Below are 20,934 nucleotides of genomic sequence, written 5' to 3'. Positions count from 1 at the left end.
AACACTGTTTGCATGCACAGAGAGTCTCCAGAGCTTAGAGGGATGTTCACCAAGAGAAAAACTGTCCTGTGACTTACTGACCTGTTGAAATAGTCTGTGCAAATAAAATGTTGCAAATCCATGCAACAAATAACCATTAATTTAAAAAAAGCTGTGATATCCTAAAAAAAATAGAGTTCATGTCATATACTTTTAATAATGGGGCTACATTAAATATTTGCCCTGTATGTGATATTTTCATGTGGGTCTTTATGGGGTGGACTTGTGGGGGAACTTTATAGCTTATAAGTTACCAAGCTCAGCTTTATGGGTGTGATATGTTTTTTGCAAGACAATGATTAAATTATCTGTACCTTCCCACTAGTCTTGCCCTGTTTTGTAATGGGGCAAATACAGTTTGATTTTGTAGCTATAGAATATCAGTTGCAGATACAGACATGAACTGCAAGCATTGCAGTATTTGCAGGAAGTAGAAAACTTTCTGCTGTGATGTAGAATTAGACAGTCTTGCAGAATTCCCAGATATTGTGATGAAATGTGACCCTCAGCCAGGTTCTTAATCTTGTCACTGTGTTAAGACAACTTGACTGTGATAGCAAAATGTTCAGTATTAATCAGGCTTTTTATTGTTATTTTGGTAGGTTGTTAACTTAGCCAGAAATCTGATATATTTTGGTTTCTACAACTTCTGTGACCTCCTCAGACTAACCAAAATCCTCCTTGCTATATTAGACTGTGTGCACATCACTACCATCTTCCCTATTACCAAGATGGCAAAAGGCGAGGAAAGTAAAGGTAAGGCTGGAAAGTGTAGGACAGAAAGTTCTTGGGTGGCTCTAGTTCATCTCAAAATGTCACTGTGGGGTGGAACAATGAAGTTACACAACATCCTGAGTTGGAAGGGAACCACCAGGATCACCCTGCCCAGTCCCTGCCCTGCACACACACCCCAAATCCCACCCTGGGCATTCCTGGCAGCTCCTGGAGCTCTGGGGCCGTACACATACCTGGGGATCTGGGCAGTGCCAGCACCCTCTGGGGAAGAACCTTTCCCAAAATCCAGCCTGACCTGCCCTGGCCCAGCTCCAGCTGTTCCCTGGGTGCTGTCCCTGTCCCAGGGAGCAGAGATGGGAGCTGCCCCTCAGGAGGGGATCCAGTGAGGTCTGACCTCAGACTGCTCTGCCCCATCTGGACAGACCAAGAGATCTCAGCTGCTCCTTGTATCATTTCTCCTCTAGTCTTTTCCCCATCTTTGTAGCCTCCTTTAGGTGCTTTCTAACGTCTTGAGATTTTACATTTTGGCCCCCAAAACTGCCTCCAGGACTGGAGGTGAGGCTGCCCCAGTGCAGAGCAGGACAATCCCCTCCATCCCTGGCCGGTGATGCTGTGCTTGGAAATCTCCTCTCTGTCCACGGCTTGGTTGTAAAGCTGAGTAGTGCCTGTGATGGGAAAGGGCTTCTCCAAGCACTGCAGTGCTGCTGTTGGCTTCCCCTGTCCCCAGGGCATGGATGTGTGACGTTGAGACAATTTCCCACTGCAGGACGTGGCCGGGCTTGCCCTGTCAGTGCAGTCCCATTCCAGCACGCTAACCCTGGTTGTTTCCTCTTGAAGGGAGCAATGTGATGAGGTCCATCCACGGCGTGGGGGAGCTGATGACCCAGGTGGTGCTCAGGGGCGGGGGGTTCCTGCCCATGACTCCCCTGGCAGCTGCCCCCGAGGGGAATGTCAAGCAGAGTGAGCCAGAGAAGGAGGACATCCTGGTCATGGACACCAAGCTGAAGATCATCGAGATACTCCAGGTACCACATGGATGCAGCTCCTCGTGCTGTGCATTAATTGTGTCCTGCTGCCTCTTCACGTACTTCTGACTCTCAGACTGGGAAAGTATTGCCAGGGTGACCTTGTCAGGCACAGGGCTCCCAACTTGTTTATGGCAATATTGTGCCATTATTGAAAGAATTTATTAGAAAAGAGTTTGCAGTAGGCGTTTATGTATTTAGCAGTGATTTGTGAGTATCTGACTTGAGGCAGAGCTGTCGTTTTCCACCCTGTTGTCTTCCCAGTTTCTCTGAGTCTGCAGGGCCATCTGAAGTGCCCTGAGGAACAGGGAGATCTCGAGACTCCTCTTGGCAGAGCCATCAGCCTGCCATGTGTTTTCAGCATGCACAGCCAGCCTCTCTCTCTTCCATCTCTGGCTTTCTCACTTGCTCACCCCAAAGTCTTTGGGACGCACACATTTTTCCTCGTTACTGACTCAGAATTATTGCACTGAGATGCATCTTCCCTCTCTGGGTGTGGGAGTCCTTTTTGTGCTCAGCAGCTTCGCCAGCCTGCCCTGGGGGTCAGCGTGCTGCCAGAGCCTGGTGGGCAAAGGCAGGAGAGCAGCAGGAGAGCTGTGGTGTTCCTTCCCTGTGCCCCGTGGGAGGCTCTGCCCTTCCCTCAGCAGCAGATGCAGCACAGGGGAGGCTCCATTCCTTCCTTGCACCATTGCTAATTTCAGCTCAAGCCAGAGCTTCTCTCATGGCCTGGCATGTGCAGGGGGGTATTTCAGTGTGCCAGTATTTCCTGCTACCAGGGGCTGTTCAAGCTGGCATGAAGCATTTTCCCCAAAAGCTACAAGAACTCTGAGTGTTCTTGGCTCTGTAGCTCCTTCCTCAAGAGGAAGACCATGGGGAAGGTGGTCTCTGCTAGGCTGGAGGTTTCTGTGGCACCAGCTGGTCCAGCCCAGCTGAAGTGATTTGTGTGGCACAGCCTGGCTCCTGGCAGCTCGTGTCCTGCTCCTGTGCCCCAGCACCCTGGGAGAACAGCAGCACGTGTTCAGGATGGAGATGGAAATGCTGCTTTCCTTTCCTGGGGGGGATGGGGTAAGGATGCCAGCATCACACAGGAATGAGGCACCAAAACCCTGCCAAAATGTTTTACTCATCAGTGTTTATTATGTGTGTGTATCATGCTTGTTGAAATCCCTGGAAAATATTACTGAATTCTGGGGGTTTTGAAGGTGATATTTACATCTCTTGGAAAGATGGAATCCCAGCATGGTTTGTGTTGAAAAACACATTGAAGCTCATCCAGTTCCACTCCCTGTCATGTGCAGGGACACCTTCCAGGATGCTCCAAGCCCTGTCCAGCCTGGCCTTGGACACTTCCAGGGATCCAGGGGCAGCCACAGCTGCTCTGGGCACCTGTGCAGGGTCTGCCCACCCTGGGTAACTCTTTCAGGTTAAATCCACATCTCTGCTCAGCTGATGTCTTCGTGTGAATTGTAGATGTGGTGGAAATACACAGGTTATCTCACCTTTTTTTCCTACTTCTGTGTCATCAGTTTATTCTGAACGTGCGGTTGGACTACAGGATCTCCTGCCTGCTTTGTATATTTAAACATGAATTTGATGAAAGCAATGCCCAGATGTCTGAATCCCCCACTGGAAGCAGTAGTCAAGAGATGCCAACTAATGTACCAGGTGGGTTATTTGGCAAGGAATGAGGTTGTGTGGCTTAGGGAAGACTCTGGAATCTTCAAGGGGCTAATGGGATGATTGTTTCAGGTCCCCACTTGCCTTTTGACATGTTCTTAAGCTGGAAAAACATCTTTGCTGCCACTCTGACCTCATGTATTTGTCTTGTTTATTTTTTCAGGAGCCCTGGACTTTGAACACATTGAAGAACAAGCTGAGGGGATCTTTGGTGGAAGGAAAGTATCTCTTCACAGGTGCTAATCCAGGGGAAGTTCCCAGGCTGGAGGGCTCCCAAGGAGTGGGGGCTGGGAAAATGGCTTTGTTTTCCTAAAATGGCTTTGATGCAGCTCTGAGTAGGGTCCCTTTGGATCCAGAGGTCAGCAACAGGGGTTCTTCAGCCAGAAGGATCATCAGGGGAGGGCTCTGTGCTGTGGGTGAAAGCCAAGGTGCAGATTAGTGCATCTCAGCTCGATGCTGCAATAAAATCTCAGTACAGTTTCCCCCCTTATTTAAAAGTAAGGAAAAAAGGTTTTCTGTCGCTGCCAAGAGGACTTAGAACCTGCTGGGACCCTCAGTCTAACGTGCTGGTTAACTGCTGCTGTGTTTCCAGTGAGGAGAACACCCCTCTGGATTTGGATGATCACGGGGGCAGGACTTTCCTCCGGGTGCTGCTGCATTTAACGATGCACGATTACCCTCCCCTGGTGTCTGGTGCTTTGCAGCTGCTCTTCAGGCACTTCAGCCAGAGACAAGAAGTCCTTCAGGCTTTCAAGCAGGTACCTGTGTGTCTGGAGAGAGTTATTCCTCATCTGGATGTATTTATGGCAGCTGAGCCCAGCCCTTTCTGTGCAACTCATGGCTTTGCCTCCCTGTAAGGTTCAACTGCTCGTTACCAGCCAAGATGTTGACAACTACAAGCAGATCAAACAAGATTTGGACCAGCTGAGGTCAATAGTGGAGAAATCTGAGCTCTGGGTGTACAAAGGCCAAGGTCCTGATGAGGCCATGGACAGTGTGCCAGGTGAAAACGAGCACAAGAAGAAAGAGGTAATTGGGTTGTGTTGGTGTGAATTTGGGTGGGTATTTGCAGGGTGTAGCTGCTGTCAGAACTGTGACAAGGCCCATCTTCCCAGCACACTGCCTAGGTGAGGTTCTCTCTGCTGCTTTCAGGTTGAGGCAGGAATGAGGGGAGAGCTTGAGCCAGTAGCAGCCCCTGAGGTGTCACCTTCAGGGTCTGACAGGGCTGGTTTGGGTTTGCTCTGGCTCCCCAGCTGTGTGTCCTTTCAGCACTGACCAGTGGCACGGGATTTGTGCAGTCAAAGTACCTCAAGTAAGGTAAGGGCAGAGCTGTGAGCTGCTCATGTCATGCATTTTGAGTCATGGCACTTGATTAAATGACAGCAGAGAGCTGTGCTTTATCTCTACCTGCTTACACAGGATTTCCCCCACATGCACATCTGGCTTAGAACTCTGTGAGCATCTTTGCTTCCATGTAATCTGCAGTCAAATAGGAAAGACTGGATGAGGGGATCCAAGAAGCAGTGCCTGGTTTAGGAACGTTTATTGTTGGAAGTAAATACAAGTAATCCACTTGTTGCTTTTCTTATACACATTGCTGTGAGGAATCTCTTGGTATTTGTGCAGTGACAGTTTAATAACAATAGAGAGGGAGAGAGAGGAAGGGGTTTTTTCTGAGGGGAGACTTGATTAGAGACAGAATGTGACAGGCAAAGGACGGGAGGTTGCTGCCTCTGAAATCATCCCTCCCTCACCTTGTTTTGTGTCCTAGAGGTCAATGTGACTTGACAGGATAATTGTATGTGTTTTTCTGAGGCTGTCAGAGCTGGAGGATGACAGTCCTTCCCAGGAGGAGAGCGGGCGCTATCCTAGAACGGTAATTTTAGCCTTCATGTAGACAGTAGTATAAGCTACTAATAAATTGTCTGATTTTATCCTCAGGAAGGTCACAGCAAGTCTCAAAAGCCTGAAAGTACTAGCAGCTACAACTACCGGGTAGTAAAAGAGGTAAAACTTTGCTTCTTGATAGTTCACTGGAAGTGTAAATGAGTAACAGAGCTCTGGAGAGCTGCAGTCAGAGGGAGGCACCCAGGAAAGTCTGAGTCACTCTGCCATTGTGGAAACTATTTGCTGAGTAATAACAAATCCCAGCTTGAATGAGAAGCCAGGATAGAATAAGCACGACGTGTGTATTCTTTCCTTAAGAATGGATTAGTGAGAAACGTTTGCTGCTGTTTCAATGGTAACACAATATTTTTATTGTTAAGGACTACAAAGGCAGTAAGCAAGGGGAGAAGCCATTTAATTTGCCCTGTCCTGAGTACCTTGCACTCAAAGCCACTTTGCTGTTGAAATTTAATGTAGAAAATACCAGATGAGGAACGTGCTGTGGTGCTGGTGTGGTGTGAGCTGAAGGTGTGTCTGTGGCTCTGCTGTGGAGCTTGATGTTGTGTTCACTTGACATGGCTGAGTTCTGCAGGAGCGTAGAATCTCAGAACTGTAGAGTGTCCTGAGGTGGAAGGGACCCACAAGGATCATCCAAGTCCAGCAGCCCTAGTCAGATGCCACGGATGGAGCCTGGGCCACGAGGGGCTGCCTGGAGCCGCTCTGCTCCATGCAGATGAGTTGGTCCCTGGTGCTGCTCTCTGGGACCTGGCGTTCTCTGGAAGAAAAGCCAGAGCTGGGCTCTAAGGCCAGTGTCTCCTGCAGATCCTGCTGCGGCTCAGCAAGCTCTGCGTGCAGGAGGGGGCCTCGGTGAGGAAGAGCAGGAAGCAGCAGCAGCGACTCCTGAGGAACATGGGAGCTCACGCCGTGGTGCTGGAGCTGCTGCAGATCCCTTACGAGAAGGTGGGGCTTTGTGTCGTGCTGACAGGCTTTTCATACCTCCTCTGAATCTCCCTGAACCTCCTCCCTGTGGGTTGGATGCACAGAGGCTGGTTTATGTAGCCTCACAGTCTAGGAAATACCTACTGTCAGAAATAAGGAGCTCAGACAAACCCTGTTTATTTGAAGCCTGTGAATATACAGATTGCCTGAAGAAATATTCAAGCATCATGCTTCAGAATTAAGGCTCAGCTCTGAGCTTTACATGTGAGGCAGGTGCTGCCTTGAGGTAAAGCTGTGTTGATGGAAGCAAGACCCTCCTTGTAAGGCAGCTGGGTGAGCACCATCCTGGGGACAAGGAGGGATGGGAGGGTGCCCCAGGGGTTTTAGGAGCAGTAGATACAGACCCTCCCCCAGCTGTAGAGTCCTAAACTCTCCCTTAGAGGCAAATCAAGACCCACTGGCTCTCCAGGTGAGGTCTGCTGCTCCTAGTTAGCCTTATCAGGGCTAACACTTGGCAGCTGTGCAGGCTGGAGCCCACTGGGCCTGGGTTGTGCCTGTGAGCCTGCAGAGCAGCAGGCTGTGCTGACACAGCACACCCCAAGGTCACCACGTTGGCTGCTCGTTAATCACAGGTGACAGTACTGATTATTAGTACTGAGGTGAGGCACCTCTTCAAATTTTCCTGGTCACTCTGCTGTCCTCCCTTTCAAACTCACCAGGTTTCTGAGAACCAGTAATTCTACACAGTAGCTTTGATTAATGTTAATTCTCGTGGTTTCTTGCGTCACATTTTGCTAAAAAATCAGCAGCAAAAACACCCTTCAGCGCCTTACCATCACCTTTCTGTCCCCTACGTGTGAATGTGCATCAGACAGGCAGTGTGGAAGGGGTTTCACCCTTGGAAAGATATGAAATTCCTTAAAAACAGACAGTAATTTTCCAAAGCGCGGCTCCTGCCGTCGCTGGGTTGGGAATCCAGGCTGACATCAGAGGAAGGGCACCGGTTCCTCAGCAGTGCTTGGAAGGCTGCAAGGAGCCTGGAGGTTCCAGTAAAGATGAATTGGGTTGAGCTGGTGCAAAAGCAACTTTCCATCCCTGCCTTGCCGTGAGCTTCCCCGTGCGTGGCTGCGGGAAGGCGCTGCAGAGGGACGTGGCAGCTTTCCTGGGCAGCCCCGAGGTGATGATGTGTGGTTTGGCCAAGGGGCTGGCGTGTTCAGAAGAGTAGAAGTGACTAAAGCACGTTGCTGGCAGGCCTGGCTGCGGAATAGGCGCTTTTAGAGAATAAACTACTGTAATTTCTATTATGGGCTTTATTTTTGACGCTCTTTGGAAGCGTGGAGCTGGCCCAGCTCATCCCAAATGTCTGTGAACTGGGTGGAGGTTTGTTTTCCTTCGGGGTGTGAGAGACGTGACCGTTCCCTTGCTGGAGCTGTGGCTCATCCTGTGCTCACCTCAAGGTGAACCTTTGGATTCTTTTTAACCCCCTCTTCTTTGTCATGCAATCCCAGGCTGAAGACACGAGGATGCAGGAGATAATGAAGCTTGCACACGAGTTCCTGCAGAATTTCTGTGCTGGGAACCAACAGAACCAGGCCTTGCTGCACAAGCACATAAACCTGTTCCTTAACCCAGGGGTAAGAATAACCTCAGGCTGTGATTTATTTTCTTGCTCTAGCAAGAGAAGGGACTGCACTGTCCTTGGTGACACCTCTGGGGCTGTTCTGTTGCAAGACTGGTTGAAGAGGTCACATTTTGTTTTCATTCTAAAGCCTCAAAAGTTGGCGAGATGTTTCTTTAGGGCAGTTTCAGTGTAGAAAGTTCAAGAGGCTGAAGTGGAGTGAAAAATGGGCTGAGATAGGAGCAGTGGTGTTGAAAGCTGAGGTCCCCAGCAAAGTTCCCTTCAGCCCTGCACCCACAGGAGTGTGGCTTTACCCTAATCCCAGTGAGGATGTGGTGAGTTGTTGATTTTCTGACTTCTTGCTCCTTTGATCCCCTCCATCAGATCCTGGAAGCAGTGACAATGCAGCACATTTTCATGAACAACTTCCAGCTCTGCAGCGAGATCAACGAGCGCGTAGTTCAGCACTTCGTCCACTGCATCGAGACGCACGGCAGGAACGTTCAGTACATCAAGTTCCTGCAGACCATCGTCAAGGCAGAGGGGAAATTCATTAAGAAATGCCAAGATATGGTAATGGCTGAGGTGAGAGCTGCAGAGATTTGCAGGGTCTGAACAGAAGTTTGCACATAGCAGTTGGTGAACATGACAAATTGATCCTCTCGCTTCGGGGACTGCCAAGAAGCTGACAGCTCTCACCATGCAAAAAGAGCATTACAGCTCCCAGGAAGCTCAGGCTTTTTGTGACCAAAAGCTCTCTGAGCTCCTGACTCACAGGTGTAACAAGGGGTTGGTTATTAATGGCACGAGTTACTTCCCAGGCCTGTACCCAGCAGCATGTAGGTGGGGTTATGAAGCAAGGGTGCCTTTGTCTAGCAAAATTGGCTTGAAGAGAAGTAGTTTAATTTCAAGATCACTAAAGCAGAAGGAGAATTTCACCATGGTAGCATTTTAATGAGAGATTTTTATGAAATCATAGAACCACCAGAGAATCACCTTCCACTATCCCAGGGTGCTCCAAGCTCCATCCAGTCTGGCCTTGGACACTTCCAGGAATGGGACAGCCCCAGCTTCTCTGGGCAGCTGTGCCAGGCCCTCACCACTCTTTTTTTTCCCTGCCATCAAAATCTGCTCTCAATTTGAAGCCATTCTCCTTTGTCCTGACTCTCCAAGACCTTGCAGATAGTCTTAGCAAGATGTGCTTACTCAGCTGTTCAAGTGTGAAGGGGAAGAGGATGAGGATTGGTTTTAGGTGTGTGGGAAACTGGAAACTGGGGAGCCAGGATAAAAGGGAGAGGTCAGAGAAGGGTGAATGAATGCCTTTAAGGGGGATATTGGATGGGATCTGTTTGGCAGATCTGCACATCTGATGGAATGTTTTGGCCTCCTCAGCAGGGGGAGCCCCAGGATCAGATTTGTCAGATCTGGCTTTTGAGCATCAGTCCTGATGGGTGGATCAAAAATCTTCCATATTTTGTTGTTCAGCTCAAAACCAGCTTCATTAGCTTCTCAGCACTGAGTTGAGTGTGAGATGCTCAGCAAGGGGCTCCCCCAAGGTCAGCAGCTGCCCAGGGGTTTTTTTCTACATCTTAGCCTGCTGTTTTCCCTAAACCCTGTTGGAGGACAGCCCTGGATCCCTCCAGCTGTGTGCTCAGCAGTGGACCAGGGCTCAGTTTGCTCCATCTCCTTCCCTTCCTGGAGTTCCATCTCTGGAATCATGGCCAGCCAGGTGTCAAACGTGAAGCTGATGGAAATCTTCAGTGTGTCACTTGACATGTCACTCCCTGGCCCTGGAAAATGGCTGGTGTTTGTTGGGAAGGGTGGAAGGAGTGAGCCCTGCAGTCCTCCCATCCCTGGGAGCAGCACAGGGCTGTCCACAGCTGCCTTAGGAAGTCACCTGAGGTCACATGGAAAGGCACAATGGAAAGTCACAAACTTCTTGGCCAAGCTTCTGGCTAGCAGGCAGCTGGACTGGCTTTGAATTCCCTCGGTGGTTCAGAAGGGGTCAGTTAAATGGGAATGTCCTCCTGGAGCCCTGTGTCCCTGAGGGCAGTGCCCAGCTGCCCTGAGGGGCTGGGGAGTAGCAGTGGGACAGCCCCCAGGAGGGGATGCTGTGGGGGGATCCCAGGCTTGGCTCTGCTGATGGAATGTTCTCCTTGGCCCTCAGCTGGTGAATGCAGGGGAAGATGTGCTGGTCTTCTACAATGACAGAGCCTCCTTCCAGACCCTGGTGCAGATGATGAGGTCAGAGAGGGACAGGATGGATGAGAACAGCCCCCTGATGTACCACATCCACCTGGTGGAGCTGCTGGCTGTGTGCACAGAGGGCAAAAACGTCTACACAGAAATCAAATGCAACTCCCTGCTCCCTCTGGATGACATTGTCAGGGTGGTGACCCACGAGGATTGCATACCTGAGGTGAGGGCTTGCAGGAGAGCTGAGTTCTTAGAAATGTGCTGTGTTTGGGTGAGAGGGTTGATACTGCTGGGTCTGGCCTGGCAAGGGGGTTGGTGCAGGTGGGCAGCGAGCTGGGAACTGCTGTCCTTCCCTGCTGCTGTTGGCACCCACAGCCAACCTGGACAGTCAAGTTAAATCCTTTTCTACTTCCTCCTTACCCTGCAAGTGGGAATGTGATGCTGTGCTTGGTTATTTTACAGGGTTCTTGAGGCAAAGAGGTTTATGGATGTGCTGCTAACCTTGAACAGATGGTTCTGCAGAACTGGAAATTATTATTATGCTGACGTTTTGTCTGCAGTAATCCTGGTGGTTTTTTATTGGATGGTGTCTTGCTATTCATGGCATTAAATTTCACCAGTGTTTAAGTGAAAGGAAGAAGTAGAATTCCAAATTATCTGTGTAGCACTTTTAGTGTGATATTATATTCATTCATGCCACCACTCAGGTTCTTATCTTTGTTAATTATTTTCTCTACTTTTAGGTCAAAATAGCATACATCAACTTCTTGAATCACTGCTATGTGGATACAGAAGTAGAAATGAAAGAGATTTACACCAGTAATCACATGTGGAAGCTGTTTGAGAACTTCCTGGTGGACATCTGTCGGGTAATGTATCTGCACCAAGGAACTGAATTCAGCTTAAAAACCTCTTTATTCCAGAGCAGCAAGGATAAGACATCCCAGTGCATCAAGGCAATAAGTACCCTGAATACTCTGTTCCTGCAAATATGTGTCTCCTTTTCCTTGTGCCTGTGGATTTCATTAGTCATATTCCATGGAACGCATTCATATTTTCCTTTTTAAAAGAAAAAATCCAAGCCCAAACCAAAGCTCAGTGAAGCTCCACACCCTGCTCCTTTGTCCAGTGCCTTTTCTGTCCTGCCACCTGGCCTGCTTATTCTGGCCAGCATCACTGAGCTCCTTCCTGAGCAGCACTCAGCGTTTTTTGGCAGGTCAGGACAGATTGTTTTCCAGGCTTGGTGTTTATTTGGCCATATGGCTTTTTGCCTGGGATTCCAAGTATTTCCCCATACGAAAGCATTACACCTCAGTCCTCCCCATCCTGCTCTTGCCTTCCTCCAAGACACTGTGGTTTTTCCCTCCCCCAGCCGTGCTCTGGGCCAGCACACCAAACCAGCAACAGCGCTGGCTCTGCTCTGGGCTGGAGATGCAGAGCCCCAGTGTCACCAGTGTCACTGAACTGGGACCAGGACAATGTGACACGAGGAACTGCAGTCTCAGCTGCCTTGGTGAGCTGCCCCTGACCCCGCTGTGGTTTGTGCTGCAGGCCTGCAACAACACCAGTGACAGGAAGCACGCGGACTCCATCCTGGAGAAGTACGTGACCGAGATCGTCATGAGCATCGTCACCACCTTCTTCAGCTCCCCCTTCTCCGACCAGAGCACCACCCTGCAGGTGGGGAAATGCACAGACAGGGAGAGCACTCTTGTGTACATTCCACTTGGTGCCACTGACAGTGCAAAGGAAGCACAGGGGAGCAGTGGTGGTGTAACTGGGGAGCAAACACGACGCAGTTCTTGGTGACCAGACTGCTCTTTTTGCTGTAGGAAAAAATGGAAAAAATGTGTAGGTCACAGTCCAAATGTTCTTCTAGAAAAGCTCAAGTGTCACACGAATTCATCAGTGCATTCAACTCTGTGCTACCACTGAGGTCTTTTGTAGAGAGTTCTTGTGTGTCATTGAATCCCAGGATGGTTTGTGTTGGAAGGGACCTCAAAGCCCATCTCATCCAACCCCCTCCACAGATATCACAGAGGGAGTGAGGGTGATTGGTTAAGGACAGCATATTTTACAGAAAGATTGTAATTGCCCTTAAAAAAGAGGATTCAGAACAAAAATCCAGAAGCTCTCATGTGTCTCACTGAGTAGACTTTGGCCTAGTTCAGAAGTTGGGGAAATGCAGAAGAGAAGCTTGAAACACTTGTGAAGGGGAGAGGGCAGAGAGTTGTATAGCAGAGCAGCAGAGTCAGGATGTTGCCCTAATATTTATATCTGCACAGAGATAACACTGTTCTTTATGCATAAATAACTTTCTGGCAGGGTGTGGGTGGAGTGGTCAGGTGTCTGGCAGCTCTGGCAGGAGGCTGAGAGGGGCAGTTGTTGAGACTTGATGCAACCTGGTAGTGCCAGAGGCAAGTGTTTGCAGTGCAATCTCCAGGTCTCAAAGCTCATGCAGTCCTACCCCTGCCTGTCTCTGACCTCACCTGAGTGAGCAGTGCAGCAGCTGATTTGCTCCTCAGGTGACTTTGGTTGCTGTTGCACCTTCTGTGCTCCTCAAAGAAGTGAGACATGGAGACTGTGGCCTTGTCCTGGGCTCTGCCCTTCCTCTGTGCCATGTACCTGAGCTGCCCTGCTCTCACTTGTCATCTCTGAAATGCAGCATTTGAATACACATCTTGCCATCCTATTTTAGCCATCTGTTAATGTTATATCAGCAGTTTTTCTTTAGTTTCTCAATCTCCCCCTCTGTCTAGCAAGATGAAATCACTTGGTTCACCTCTTTTCCCATCTTAGTTGATAGATCTGCCTTGTCCTAGATTCATCTTTCCTCCACATCTCCAAGTTAAAAGTGGTTTCTCTCCCTTTTCCTGCCTGTCAATACTCTTGTCTATACCCAGGGATTCTCCTCCCTGCGGAGCACAGCCTGTTGTCCCACCTGCCTGGTGTCCATCCCTGCTCCAGGTGGGATTTCCTCCCCTCTGAGTTGCTGCAGGTGGGCTGATCTCTGTAGGCAGGGGATGTGGCCACTCTGCCCTGGGTTCAGTCCCTCCCTGCCCTTCCTGCTGCACCTTCTCATCCCAGCCAGCCTCCTCTTGCCTCTTGCTCCTTCATGTCAGGGCTTGTGTGTCTGAAATTCCTCCTGCCCTGAGTCAGCCTTGCTAGTTCAGGGAACACCTTGTCCATCCATCATGTGGTTCAAATCACATAAAATTAGAAGAACACAAATCTCTTGGCAAAGGACAGCTGCCCACAGCTTCTCTTTAACAAACATTGTTCAGCCTGTTTGCCTCCAAAGTTGTTGCTGCCCAAGGTTTCCCTTCCCAAGTGCAGTAAGCAGACATGAGGGACATGGAGTAAATTTCCTGTTTGATTTATTGACCTTGTTTAAGCAAATGAAACATCTTAAAGGCTTTTTAAGACCAGAAAAGTCTTTAGACATGAACTGAATGTGGGTGGTTTAGATCCAAACATGCAGCTATTTTCAGGGCCCTGGGTGAATGCTGTTGTTTGCCTTGGTTTTTGGTGTTTGGCTTATTTCCAGAAAGGATAATGGGTATTTGCCTCTTAGCAATTTTGGGGGCTTGAATTTTGGTTCTCCTCTTTGTATATTTTGTAATGGTGTTTTATTTGATTGATCTAGTAGCTTTAATTAGCTGATAGACTTGGCTTTTTACTCTAACTCCTGTTTTTTCTTGCAAACAGGCTTTACTGTTGGCCAGAATAAATGAGGTATTTTTTCCCCTGGTTCCTAAGTCCTGTGGTGTTTGCACTGTGGTGTAGTTCCTGTAGCTGATAGAAACATTCCATAGCTAGTGGGCACAGGGACACAGGGTGCTCCCTCTCAGATTGAAATATTTCAAATGCTCTTTCCTCTACAGGTTGTAATATGTTCTTCTACTAAGTAATCACTGTACAAAACCAAATGGAGTTTTGGTCATTGTTGTTGGGCAGCTGCAAAGGTGAAAGAACAGAGCTCATGGGCTTGGGTGTGTTGGAGCAGCTCACCTTTCTGTAGTGGAAGATCACCTTGTGAAATTCAGGGGTGAAAACCACGCCTTGATTTTGGCTGATCCAAAGCAGCTGCAGTGTTTGCCACTAACCACTGCCTGTGTTCCAAATAACACACAGCTGCTTTCTTAGAGAATTGGATACCAGCTAATAATGTTTGGAATGATGAGTTTCCAACTCTGGAGCTCTGCTGTCACATAGCCAAGCCCCATTTACCTGTGGCCTCTTGAGTCAGCTGCTGGTCAACACTAAAAGAGGAATCTGTGTGCTAGGGTTGCTGATAGCTCTGATAAAACAGATGAAGGTGACTGCTCACTTCCTTTGCTTAGTCAGCCTCAATTAGCAGGCCTTTCTGCTGCAGAAGCTCCTGTTTCATTCTCCCTTCCAGCACTGGTTCCCACCCTTCCCATCCAGCTGCTGATCCCGTGGTAGATACCCTGCCACCACGGGGAGTTGCCCAGCAAGCGCTGCAGACCAGCTGGAAGGGACTGGCGAGTGCCAGCAGGACTGGGAGCAGCTGAGCCCTGCTCAGGGCTGTGGCTGTGACTGTGCTGTGCTTGCCTTGCAGACTCGGCAGCCCGTGTTCGTGCAGCTGCTGCAGGGGGTGTTCAGGGTGTACCACTGCACCTGGCTCATGCCCAGCCAGAAGGCCTCTGTGGAGAGCTGCATCCGCGTGCTCTCCGACGTAGGTAAGGAGTGGGGGAGAGCAGAGCTGCCTGCTCCAGTGGAGCCATCCAGGCTGGCTGCTGGTGTGTCATCCTGCCACGGGGACAGTGTGGTTTGTGTCCTGCAGGTGCCACCTGGGATAACTCACAGGTCATTGCGGTTGAGCAGTGGGTGTTGTCACTGTCACCTGAAGTGCATTCTCTGTCTAACCTCAAAACTCCCTGCAGTCCTGTTGATCTGCAGCAGGGAGATGGTTTTCATGGAATTGCTGAGGTTGGGAAAGCCCTCCAGCATCATCGAGTCCCAGCTGTGCCCAGTGCCCACCTTGTCCCCAGCTCAGAGCTCTGAGTGACACATCGAGCCCTTCCTTGGACACCTCCAGGGATGAGCACTCCAGACCTCCCTGGGCAGTGCCAAAGCCTCAGCACCCTTTCCAGGGAGGAGTTCCTCCTTCTGTCCAGCCTGACCCTTCCCTGGTGCAGCTGGGAGTGCCACTCCTGCCCATAAATTTGCTCCACTTTCAGTGTCCACAAGGAGTAGCTTGTACTGGATATGGGGTCAGGTTCTGCTGCTGTGTGTCCACGTGTGCCAGCACGAGCTCTTGGAGGTGTGTGTTTAGGGAAGGATTCCTACTCCCACACCTCAAACAACAGTAACAGCTCTGAGGTGTGGAAGCCTCTAAACATAATCCTGCCCAGGCCTGACCCTGCCCTGTTTAAAATGCACTCAAAGAGTCATGGAATGGTGAAGATTGGAAAAGGTCTCTTAAGGTGGTCAAGTCCAGCTGCCAGCCCAGCACCACCACTGTGATCACCAGTAAAGCATGAACTCAAGTGCCACAAACAAATGTTTTTTGACCACCTCTCTGGGCAGCCCTTTCTAATGCTTTATAACCCTTTCTGTGAAAAAAAAAAAATAAATCGTAATGTCCTAATTTCCCAGTGTCTAATCTAAACCTTCCCTGGTGCAACTTGAGGCTGTTTCCTCTCAGCGTGGGAAGGAGAGTTTGTGGAGGGAAGGGACTGCATAGACCTTTGTCCTGTTTTTGTGTTGGCTCACGGGCTCAGGGTCTCAGTTCCCACTGATTCCGCTTGTTGCAGCCAAAAGCAGAGCGATCGCCATTCCCGTGGACTTGGACAGTCAGGTGAACAACCTGTTCCTGAAGTCCCACAACATCGTGCAGAAGACGGCCATGAACTGGCGCATGACGGCGCGGAACGCCGCGCGCAGGGACTCGGTGCTCGCCGCCTCCAGGGACTACAGGAACATCATCGAGAGGTTACAGGTGACTGCACAGCCCCCCTTCCCCCTGCAGAACTGAAGGTCTCACCTGACCAAACCCTCGAGTCTTTTAGCTTATTCAGGCAGGACAGACCTAATTGTCCTGCCCCTCATCCACCGTTAGTAAGGTGAGTTCTGCTCTGGATCTGTGGTGTTAATGTTTGTCTGGACCCGGTGTGGCTGTTTCTTTCCTAGGACATCGTGTCAGCCTTGGAGGATCGCCTGCGCCCTCTGGTCCAGGCAGAGCTGTCAGTGCTGGTGGATGTGCTCCACAGGCCTGAGCTGCTCTTCCCAGAGAACACGGATGCCAGGAGGAAATGTGAAAGTGGAGGTTTCATTTGCAAGTAAGTTGTCTTAGAAGTCTGGCTTGTTTTGCTTTTTCCCAAACTTCCCATGCCCTGTGGAATGGAGCCTTCTTGCCCAGCTTGGTGGATACTTGATATCCTCTGAAATACCTGTAAAAATCAGTATTTTGTGATATGGTCAAGGCAGTTTGTCCTTGGTGGGGAAGAAAAACTGCTTGTGTGAATGGGCAAAGACTGGTTGATATGTTCTCCCATCTAATGCTTAAAAATGTCTGTTTGCTGCAGGATGCAGATGTCCTGAGCAGTTGTATAAATGAGTTTCATTTTGAGCTGATGCAGTTATTGATAAGTGCTTTCCACCCAGCACCTCAGGAACGTTCCTGGGGAAATACATCAGGATCAGTTGTTGTCATTGGCATCACCACAGCTAGAGGGAAGGAAAGGGGAAGATTACAAGGTCCTTTAGAGGGCAGTTCAGAGCAGATGCTGTCACCTCCTGGAGGGGTGGGCTCTGTACAGAGGTTGTGGAAGCTGGGCACTGAGTCAGTCCCAAGTGCTGGGTGGGATGGATTTGGGGTTGCACCCTCCAGGGCTCTGTCTGTTTTTTAAGCAAGTGGAATAGATGTCTTACTGTTAACTGGTTGTTCTGGAGGACCATCAGGTCCTGGATCCCACTGACTCCTTGCTGCCTGCAGCCAGAGGGGTTTTTTGGCTGTTTTCCTGCCCACAGCTTCCCCTGGTAGCTGTCAGGTGTTGCTCTGGAGAGAAGGCTCCAAAGCGCTTATGTAACAAGCATGATGATAAACCTTGTTTGCAGCACAAACCAGTGAAGATAAGCACATATATCTTACCCCATTTTTAGAATGTTTGCACTAACCTGGTTGATGGCTTTTTTTCAGGTTAATTAAGCACACAAAGCAGCTGCTGGAGGAGAATGAGGAGAAACTGTGTATTAAGGTATTGCAGACGCTCAGGGAAATGATGACCAAAGATAGAGGCTATGGAGAAAAGGTAAGGTACAGTCCATCATTCTGTTAAACACTGGCTTTATTCAGTAAAGGAAAATAAAGCTCCTGCTTCTTCAAGCTGTTTTCTGTGTGTAAGCTCTTCGAGGCTGGAGCAGGGACAAAACATTTTTAATCAACTAATACCTTTCAAATCATATGTGAAGTTAAGCTTGTTTCTGTTGCTTTTCTTCTTGAGACTGGCAGGTTTAAGTCTAATCCCTGCAGTTGCTGGCACTCTAAAATACCCATTTTGTTACCTTTTTCTGAAGGCTGTAATATCTTTATCTGCTTCCCAGGTCTAGGTGACTCTTCAGGTCATGTAACCTTGCAACAGGAGGGTGTTTTGCAGTTAATTTGAATTTGTGTACAACTGAGTAATCTTGTTGTGGTTTATAGATGGAAACTCTCTGTACACCCACCCATGTTTCTTCTTTCCCTTTCCTACATACAACTCTTGGTTGAGAGGAACATTTTTCTGTAGGTACAAACCTATTCTTTATTTCCATCAGGAGGGTGTGTATGCACCCATATGTTTGTGTTTCTAGAAGTGGTTACAGTCAGCTGAGACTGGGATTTGGAGATTCTCCTGGAATTCTGCTCAGCTGAGGTTCTTCCCATGGCACCAGTGGGTGCAGAGGAGCACAGCCTGCAGTGAGGAGCAGCTGGAGTGGGGACTGGGGGAGCTGTGATGTGGCAGGGCTGTCACTGCCCCGGGGAGGCTGTGCCCAGGAGCAGGTGGTGCCTCAGTCCAGTTCTCCCCCACAAATGGGTTTGGAGCTGCTGCTCATGCTCAATTCACAGCAGAAAGGGCAAAAACTTCAGAGTCTGAGAACAGCAGGAATCGTCTGTAGCAGCTGCCAGGGAGGGAGATGCTCCACAGGCAGAGGAGCCTGCAGCATCCTGGCCAGCTGGGAATGTCACCAGGAGGCAGCAGCAGGACGTGGTGCTCTGGGGAGGGAGCAGTGGCAGCCTGGCACACATGGGTGTGCACGTGTGGGCTGCTCCCAGCACACCCAGGCTGCACAGGCAGTGCCAGGGACAGGAGGCTCCCAGGAAAATGCCCTCAGGGCAGGGATGGCCAGGGCTGTGCTCCCTGCCCTGCCAGGAAGGCTCTTCCCAGTGCTGCCAGCCCAGCCCAGCTCCAGCTGCTGCTCTGCTCCTGCCTGGAGACTGTCTCCCTGTGCAGCAGCAGTGGCTTTGAGTGAATTCTTGGGCTTGAGGGAATTCCCTGGCCAGCTGCAGGAAGGCAGCACATCCCTGTGGGATGGGGAGGGAGCAGGGAAGGGCACAGCTGCAGGTGTCAGCTTGGGGCACATTGTCCTCTGCCCAAGTGGTTGAATCCTGTGCTGGGCATCACCTTCTGTCCTCTGCTCAAGGTCCCTTCTCTGAGACATCTGAGACATGGGAAAGGAGTGGGACTGGTGATCCTCTAATGGGTGCTGGTATTTCCTGGTGTTCAGCACTGGGGCTGTAACAGGGTCAGTGTAACCATAGATCTTACACTTCTCCAGAAGATCAGTGTGTCCTCTCCTGTTAAAACAGCCAGGAGCCACTGTCCAAGGTCACCTTAAGTAATAAAAGCAGTGTGTGATGCATATTGTGTGTACTAGACACCAGTGAAACCCAAATCAGAGCTTTAAGAGTTTTCCTTAAATGTAATTTGCCACTGAGAGATTTTCCAAAATGGAAATGAATTCCTAGGAGTTTCTTAGGCTTCATTCAGCTAACTTGGATGAAGCAGTATTTCTAGAAGCTGCAGTTAACATACCTTGCACCATTCAGACCATGGAGAACCCCACAAGGTGCTAAAAAATCTTCAAAGTGTGGCAGAAGCATTGATTTCTGAAGCAGTGGCTCAGTTACATAAGGAGTCAGGATATGCCTGCCTGTGAAGTGATTTCCGAGTCGGAAGCAGCAGCTGATTGCTCACAGATAGACTGTCAGTAGTAGTAGAACAGCTTTTACTGTCTGGCTGTGAGCACTGCAGTGGGATTTATTCTCCCTTGTGACTCAGAGAACTGAATTTAGTCACCACCTAAAAGGTAGCACCTTTTGTTTTTAAAATCATCCTGTAGCGAAAAAAAAAAAAAAAAAAAAAAAAAAAAAAAAAAAAAAGAGAGGGAAAAACCCCTCTTGTATTGTAAAAACCCCGCTGTAAATCCTGGAGTCCCTGCCTAGAGGTGGTTCCATCCATCCAGGTGCAGAGCTCACCCTTGTGAGCAGCTCACTGACCTCACGAGCACAGAGCCATGGGAAGGCTTGGCTTGGAAGGGACCTTAAAGACAACCCAGTTCCCTCCCTGGAACACCTTCCATAGCCCAGCCTGGCCTCGAGCCCTTCCAGGGGTGGGGCAGCCTGAAAAAAAAAGAGAAGGAAAAACCCCTCTTGTATTGTAAAAACCCCACTGTAAATCCTGGAGTCCCTGCCTAGAGGTGGTTCCATCCATCCAGGTGCAGAGCTCACTGACCTTATGAGCACAGAGCCATGGGAAGGCTTGGCTTGGAAGGGACCTTAAAGACAACCCAGTTCCCTCCCTGGAAGGAAGGGACCTTAAAGACGACCCAGTTCCCTCCCTGGAGCACCTTCCATAGCCCAGCCTGGCCTCGAGCCCTTCCAGGGATGGGGCAGCCTGTGCCAGGGCCTCCCCACCTTGACAGGGAAGGATTCCTTCCTAAGGACCCCTTTAAACCTCTGGCAGTGCCTGTCCTGTCCCAGGGCTCTCAGCTGTCCCTCCCCACCCGTGTCCAGCCCCAGAGCTCCAGGGAGGTTCTGGCAGTGCCTGTGGTCCCCACGTGGTGCTCTCTGGAGCAACCTGACTTACATAAGGATGTAGGGATGCACAGGGCTCCTCCTCTGCCTGACTCTCCCTGGCCCACAGATCTCCTCACCCTGCTGGCCCGTGTCCCTGAGCAGGGTGGGCAGTGCAGGAGGACACTGCTCCTGTCACCCAGAGCCCTGCTCCCACAGCTGGGGCTCCTCAGCAGCGAGCAGAACCCGTGGGCAGAGCACAGATGTACAGAAGCCTGTGGGAAGGCTCAAATTTTTCCATATTGCTGAAGACTCCTCGCTTGGCACGCACTCAGGATGGCTCAGTGACGGGGAGCATACTGTGGAGTATTTAATAGGCACAAAACTGCACTACATTGACAGTGTAGGCTAGACCCAAGTTTTTCACTGTGCTGAAACATGTCATTCATGCACGTCTCTCCGGGTGCCTACCAGCTGACTCTCCTCAGCTCTGCAGGACTCGCATTGGGAAGCTCCATTTTCCCCCCCAGAGTGGAAACGCAGCCCCTGAGCTGCTGCTGCTGCTGCTCAGGGCTCGTGACACTCCCGTGCCCAAGGGTGAAGTCCTTGGCTCTGGGTCAGCCTGCCCACGTGGCTTGTCCCTGGCACAGGAACAAAGCCAGGGTACATCCTGCCTCCCAAGCTGCTGGCACAGCGTTCCCAGCAGGGTCTGTTCCCTAACCCGGCGCTGGCAGATGTTCCTCATGCCCACTGCAAAAACAATGTTGGATTGCAGCATTAAAGTGTTAAATGATTTA

At 50.0% G+C, this 20,934-nt stretch overlaps 1 protein-coding gene across 4 annotated transcripts in view; it reads left to right on the top strand.

The window, feature by feature from the left end:
* ITPR1 (inositol 1,4,5-trisphosphate receptor type 1) overlaps positions 1–20,934 on the top strand; it is a 159,909-nt gene that overhangs the window by 69,201 nt on the left and 69,774 nt on the right. For 2 of the 4 annotated variants that reach the window (XM_041425478.1, XM_041425477.1), the window contains 17 exons: positions 642–795; positions 1,612–1,799; positions 3,326–3,464; positions 3,640–3,694; positions 4,069–4,234; positions 4,335–4,505; positions 5,418–5,483; positions 6,186–6,323; positions 7,811–7,936; positions 8,305–8,505; positions 10,088–10,339; positions 10,860–10,985; positions 11,668–11,796; positions 14,699–14,819; positions 15,897–16,081; positions 16,273–16,421; positions 17,282–17,393. In XM_041425478.1, coding sequence (XP_041281412.1) covers positions 642–795; positions 1,612–1,799; positions 3,326–3,464; positions 3,640–3,694; positions 4,069–4,234; positions 4,335–4,505; positions 5,418–5,483; positions 6,186–6,323; positions 7,811–7,936; positions 8,305–8,505; positions 10,088–10,339; positions 10,860–10,985; positions 11,668–11,796; positions 14,699–14,819; positions 15,897–16,081; positions 16,273–16,421; positions 17,282–17,393 — 2,478 coding nt within the window. Of the gene's footprint in view, positions 1–641; positions 796–1,611; positions 1,800–3,325; positions 3,465–3,639; positions 3,695–4,068; positions 4,235–4,334; positions 4,506–5,417; positions 5,484–6,185; positions 6,324–7,810; positions 7,937–8,304; positions 8,506–10,087; positions 10,340–10,859; positions 10,986–11,667; positions 11,797–14,698; positions 14,820–15,896; positions 16,082–16,272; positions 16,422–17,281; positions 17,394–18,121; positions 18,125–20,934 lie in introns of all 4 variants that reach the window. The other 2 variants (XM_041425480.1, XM_041425479.1) reach the window with 2 other exon arrangements.

Source organism: Onychostruthus taczanowskii, unplaced genomic scaffold, assembly GCF_017590055.1.
Source record: "Onychostruthus taczanowskii isolate IOZ18803 unplaced genomic scaffold, ASM1759005v1 scaffold9, whole genome shotgun sequence".
In the NCBI taxonomy this organism is placed as follows: domain Eukaryota; kingdom Metazoa; phylum Chordata; class Aves; order Passeriformes; family Passeridae; genus Onychostruthus; species Onychostruthus taczanowskii.
The sequence above is the reverse complement of the archived record's forward strand: the minus strand, read 5'-3'. Positions and strand labels throughout refer to the sequence as shown.